General features: G+C 62.0%; 1 protein-coding gene across 1 annotated transcript in view; it reads right to left on the bottom strand.

Moving 5' to 3' along the window:
* Nucleotides 1-500: 500 nt before the first annotated feature.
* The window catches only part of TBC1D22A (TBC1 domain family member 22A), a 311,485-nt gene continuing 305,985 nt past the window's right edge, over nt 501-6,000 (bottom strand). The window contains exon 13 of the mRNA XM_067698423.1: nt 501-2,447. Within this exon, the coding sequence (XP_067554524.1) occupies nt 2,319-2,447 (129 nt within the window). The 3' untranslated portion in view covers nt 501-2,318. The remainder of the gene's footprint in view (nt 2,448-6,000) is intronic.

Raw genomic sequence — 6,000 nt, 5'->3', positions numbered from 1 at the left:
GATGGGGGCTGGCTGAGGAGGGGGCTGGACACCCCGGGCTGGGGGTCAGGACAGATGGGCGTGTCCTGGGTCCTAGGAGTGGGGAGGAGGGGGCCCCAGACCCGGGTGGCTGCCCCAAGCAGACGCTTGACAGACCGTGGCCGATGGGGAGGCCCCTCCTGTCCCGGGCCGGCCTGGATCCTGACCCCCAGCCGGTCAGCCTGGGCTTGGGGTTCAGCTCGAGTCTGAGTCTGGCGCGCCTGCACCTTCAGGTCCCCACGAGGCCCTGATGGGCTTCAGCAAGACTGTGGGTGCCGCACCCAACGCCAGGCCTGGCACGCTGCAGACAGCCTGTATGGAAAGGCCCAGAACTTGGACTGTCCAGAGGCTGCTGTAGGGCTGGGCCAGTGCCCCTGGCTCTCAGCTCTCCCCCGGCCTCAGACCAGACAGCCACCTGTGACCCAGCACCCGGCCAGGGCACCCTGTTCCTTCAGGAGAGCCCCCGAATCAAAGGCCAAGGCTGGATTTTCATTGCATCTTTATTCTGTGTTTCGCACATTGTATTCCAGACAGAACAGCCTCTAATCACTTCAGACGGATTGGCTCAGGTTCCGAGGACCCCGTCAACACCCCTTGCATTCAGTTCCGGGTTTACATACACATGGAGACACGCACAGAGCCTCACTGAACTTCACAGATGCTTCCTATCTGAAAAGTCAACTGCCTCCAGGGGACATCTTTTGTGTCCCCAGCATTTGGGCTGCACAGACTACCGGAGCCGCGGTGGGCAGTGCCCGGGGTCTAAGCAGGACGGGCCTTCGTGGAACTGGACGCCTGGCAGGAAAGCAGCAGTGGGCCCGGGGGCCTTGTGCGGGGAGGAACCCCTGATGCCAGGGTAGGGGGCAGGGACCGGCCAGTAGGGGTGCTCTCCGTCTGCTCTAAGGCAAGCAGGTCCCTCCGCTGATCTGGGGGCTTCTGACACTTGCACAGTATTTTGTGCTGATTTCCACGCACATGTAACGAGCCAAGAATAAGGAACGCACAGCATCACACACGTGCAACTGTGTGCTTTGATCCTCGGCTGCACAGCCTCTGGGCAGCGACCTGGCACCTGAGCTGTGCCAAGATGGGTGGTGGCGGGGCTGCCCCGGGAGGGCTGGCAGGTGGTGGGAAGAGATGCCTGCGCGTGGATGAAAGTCTGGGGCAGAGGTCAGGAGCCTGTCCCGGGCTCAGGGCTCAGAGGCTGTGGCTGTGGCCTAGAGCTCCACGGGGGTGTCCACGTCACCACGGGCGACATGCCCGTGACAGGTGCTCTCTGGCCAGGGCGGGCAATGTGGGGGAAGCAGGACGAGCCCCGGCAGAGCCCAGGGCAGGGCGGGTCTGGCACCTTCTGCAGCTGGGCTTACGGCCCCAGTGACCAACACACTGCAGCAGCGATCAAGTCCACAACACACCCGGAGACGCAGCAAGCAGAGGGGCGCGGGCCACGTGGCCCCCGCGGTGTGGGTGCAGGTGCAGCAGCGGAGCCCCTCACGGCTCCGATCACAGAGCTGGAGCGTCTGGACCCACCTGTCCAGGTGGCCCAGGCGAGCGAGGCTGTGGCTGGCGGCTGAGCGTCCGCCCGACGCCCCGCACCACCCAGCGGAAGGGCTCCCGCCCGCGCAGGCTCCTCGACAGACCAGCCGGGGCGGTTCTCTGTTTCCAGAGGTCATGGATGGAAAGTAAGGCAATTTCTAGAGGCCGCACTCTGCTCCCAGCTGCTGCAGCCGGAGGCTCCCCAGCCTCGCCGTCTGCCTTCCAGCCACGTTTAGGCCAAGGGAGCAAGTACGCGGCAAAGTTAAAGTGACGAAGTTACAGAAATCCGCCTGCTGTCAGAGGCCTGGGAGAGCAGAGACTTCACAGGTTAGTGCAACATTTCACTTGTAACTTTGTCTACGTTTTATTCTCTTTCACTCAACAGAACAGAATTTTTACATTTCCAGGTAGGTAAGCAGATGGCTGCCACCTCCCTCTGCCCCCGGCACCCGGACAGCAGGCCACTTGGAGAGGGTCTGCCTCTCAGGCCGCCCCGGCTGGGGGCTCCACGAGGTGGGCGTTTGGCAAGGATGCTCCAGGGTCGGGAGAGGGGGACGCCCGGCCCCTCTCTGGCCCCGCGTGGCCGGGACCCTCCCTGGCTCTCTTTGGTATCTCAGAAAACAGAGGCCGCCTGGCCCTCGCCAGGCGCTGGACCACGTCCCGGCCAGCCGCTCCAGCAAGGCCTCTCCTTGGCCGTGGCCTTCAGCCGGCCGGCAGTGGGGTGTGCTGCCCGGGGCGGGGAGGCCACGGCGGTGGGCCTGGGCTCATTTCTTGTAGTGATTGGGGGCGTCCGCGAAGACAAACTTGAGGCGGTAGGCCTCGGCCAGCAGCAGGCTGATGTCTTCGTCGCCCCAGTGGGCTGTGGGCAGGTTCTGGAGGAAGAGCAGCAGCTCCTGGGGGGAGAGAGACAGCCTGGGTCAGACGGGGCAGCCAGCTGTGTCGGGCAGGGGCCCCGCGGGAGGAGCCCTGAGGAAATGCACAGGGCCACGGCGGGGTGAGCCTGGGGGGCCGCCGAGCCCCCGAGAATCGTGTCCCCTCCCAGCTTGAGCCCGAGGGCCCCACGCCCTGTAGCCAGGAGGAAGCCCCCGGGAGGCTCCCAGGCCTGCTGGGACGCGGAGGGCAGCACCGCGACACAGCCGGGCTGCACGCACGCCCCCGGCCTCCCGGCGCTCTGGGGCCCAGGGCCATCTGGGCGGGGATGCCCAGCCGCGGGGGGCGCTCGGGGCTCAGACCCAGAAGCCAGGCCTGGGCTCAGGTGCTGGCTGTGCTGCCTCCCGGCTGGTGGACCAGCCGCTGACCACCTCGGGGCCCCGGGTTCCCCATCGAGACAAGGGCCCCAGCTCCCACTGGGGCCGCCAGTGCCTGGCGCTCGGCGATGCGGGGGCCTGTACCCGGCCTGCTGTCCTCACGACGCCCCCCCGCAGTGCACGTCCCTCTCCCCACTCCCCAGTGGAGGGCCATGCGTCAGGACTCTCTGCCAGTGCGGCTTCCCTGTTGCTGCTTTCCCTTCCTCGGTCCCATTTCCTTTTGCATTTTGGACACTTTCTGGGGGCCTTTAAATTGAATTCATGGAGCAAACTTCACCGGCAGAACGTCCCCAGGGACGTATCAACACCAACCTGCTGTCTTTCACCATTAGATGCAGCTTACACGGACGCCAGTCCAATTCTGAGCAGGTCGTAAATAAACACCTTTGATCTGATTTTTAATCCACTTCGCTTCGTATTATCATGACCTCGCTGCCTGCAAGGTGAGGAGCAATGCCCCCATTGCGGTAGCTCAGCAACTCTCCCGCGCACTCAATTTCAGAGTCTAATTTAGTCCCCCAGGTTCAGTGGACGGAGAGAGAATACAAACGCCTGGCGGCCCGCAGCCTGCAACGTTAAAGAAGGAAAAATCTGTCCGGGTGACCTTCACGAGAGGCAGGGACACAGCCGAACATGCCCTTAAATGCAGATATTTTTTTAAAAAGGCCTGTCTTATTTACGAGCTGGGCAGCGACACCTTCGACCTGGGAGCCACGGCACATCTATTAGCCACATCATTCGGGAAAAGGGCTATCGGTCACGATGCTGTCACTGGGTCACACCCCAGGGGACCCGCCAGCCCCTGCGATGGTGGCAGGGAGGGCCCGGTCCAGCAGCCCGCGAGGGCAATTCCGTTTTTAATCTTAACTTCTCTGTAAACAGTGCTGTGACCACGTCTGCAGAATAAAAGTTAAAGGAAGGTTTGCTCACAACACTGAGGTTGTGAGGAATCAAAGACAAGTCGCATCCCCGTGGTGCTTTTCTTCCCGTGTCCACGAGGTGCCACCACGGCAACAAAGCCACAGCCCGGGGCATCCCACCCCCTCCATCGGCCTGTGTCACCGTGCCCTCCCATGCTGGCATGTGCTGTCCGCGGTGGCCGGCAGGGACCGTAGCGATGGTGCCGTCCCCGCTGCGCAGCCTGGAGGCCTGCTGTTCTCAGCCCCCAGCAAGGTCACGGTCACCCCGGAGTCTGGAGGCCCGCAGCACCCGGCCCCGCAGAGGGCAGCGGCCCCGAATCTCAGGTTGCCTGGGGTCTCGGTATGATGAGCGATTTGACTGTCCTCTGGACACTCTGGATGTCACCTCGCGAGCGTGTGGATCGTGGCTGGTGGTCCCTTTTACCAGGCAGTCCCCTGCGGAGGCCCCGCCAACACCACCCCGGCCACAGGTAGCCCTGCAGGCGTTGTGGTGCGGCTGACGGCAGTGGGGGGAGCGGGGGGGCAGGGTGAAGGGTGGGGCCCTGAGCTGGGCTATTGCCGGGGACATCTTTTCCAGAGTCCTTCCCGCTCTGACTTTCTCCTCTGGGTAGGTTCCAAGAGGTGAGCCTTCCAACGTTAAAGAGTGAATAATGTTTCCGGCTTTGGGGACTTCTTGCCAAAAGAGTTTCATTTTTCCAGAGACAGGAATCACGTTACCATCTGCAAAGTATGACTATCTCTATCTCTTTTGTCCCTCCCAGGAAGGACGAAATGGTGACACAGTGGCGTCCAGGAAGGTGGGCAGGGGTCCCCTCTCAGGACCCCACGTTCTCTGTCTGGTTGGCCCCTGTGAGGCCCCTGTGAGCCCAGCAGTAAGGCCACACACAGCCAGACGCAGAGGAGCAGGTCCAAGCCCAGCACACCCCCATCACGACCCCACAGAACCCTGGAAGCACATCCTGGTGTCATCACCGACGTCATGGGGTGCTCTGTCTCCTCTGTGACATCAACAGGTCCACGTGCCCCCATGTCCCCGACATGAAGCGCACAGCACACGGTGCCGACCTGTGAACAGTCACTAGGGCACAGTCGGCTGAAGGTACGCACACTTGTAAAGGATGCTGAACGCGGGGCTCAAATCCAGCCCTGCACCACTCAGCCACGCCGGTCTCCTGGCTCTCTGTGCCTCGGTTTCCGCATCTGTAAATGGGGACAGTAACGCGCCTCCCTCTCTGGGTTGTTAATTTGTGCCAGGATATAAAAAGCACAGGATGAGGGTCACCTGCTGCCGCTATCATTCAACTAGTTCAGTCACTGTTCGCGGCGGTGCTGATCGTCACGGCAGCAGCAGTGGCGTTTGTGCCGAATAAATTCCTATCTGTGGGAAACGCCAGGGAGTTTGGCAAACAAGCTTAAGACAAAATGGAATCCTCCCTGGACAGCAGCTCAGAGGAGGCAGCGCCGGCATCTTGAGGAAGGAAAGACACCACACGTGTCGACCTACGGGCTGTGGCTAGGACCCCGACCCGGGAGCTGCGTGGGACCCTTCTGAGGGCACTTGAAGGAGTGCCCGTGGACTGGATCGTCCAATCCTGACGTCTGGCACAAAAGGCACTGCGTGTCATCAAAACGGCCCCAAACAGTCCATTAAGGAAGAGCAGCTCTGGGTGCAAGGCAGACAGGTCCCCTCACTCCACCTGCCTCTGCGTCAGGGCACACGTGCCATCACATGGCCAGCTCTGCCCTCGGGGGCCAGACAGAGGATCACGAGGCGAACAACGCTCAGCTCTGCGCAGGGGTCCGGCCAGGCGAGACTGGCTGGCGGCTCTCGACACGGCCCCCCGTCTGTCCCCCCGCTATGGGGGTCTCGGTGGAGATGTGGGTAGATCACACTCCAGATCTCAGATACTTGGTCTGAACAAAAGTTCAGACTTTTGTTCAGACTCGCCTGCCCACCCAGGCGAGTCTCCTCCAAAGGTCAAAGGTCACGGTCCAGGCCCAAACCCAGTGCCCGGCAGCCGGTGCAAGGCCAGGTCATTTGTGTTCCTGCCTGTGCGGGGGCTGCTGGGGCTTGAATCCACATTCAACATAAAATACCTGTTCTTGGTCAGTACATGTGTAAAAGGGAAGAAAAAAAGGAACCGAGATTAAATTACACTGAAGCGGGTTTGCGGCGACTGCCGGCAGCGCAGACAGCAGCGGGTTGCCGGGCAATTCTG

The sequence above is a fragment of the Pseudorca crassidens genome, chromosome 11 (assembly GCF_039906515.1).
Source record: "Pseudorca crassidens isolate mPseCra1 chromosome 11, mPseCra1.hap1, whole genome shotgun sequence".
Classification (NCBI taxonomy): domain Eukaryota; kingdom Metazoa; phylum Chordata; class Mammalia; order Artiodactyla; family Delphinidae; genus Pseudorca; species Pseudorca crassidens.
This window is presented reverse-complemented; position numbering and strand designations above follow the sequence as displayed.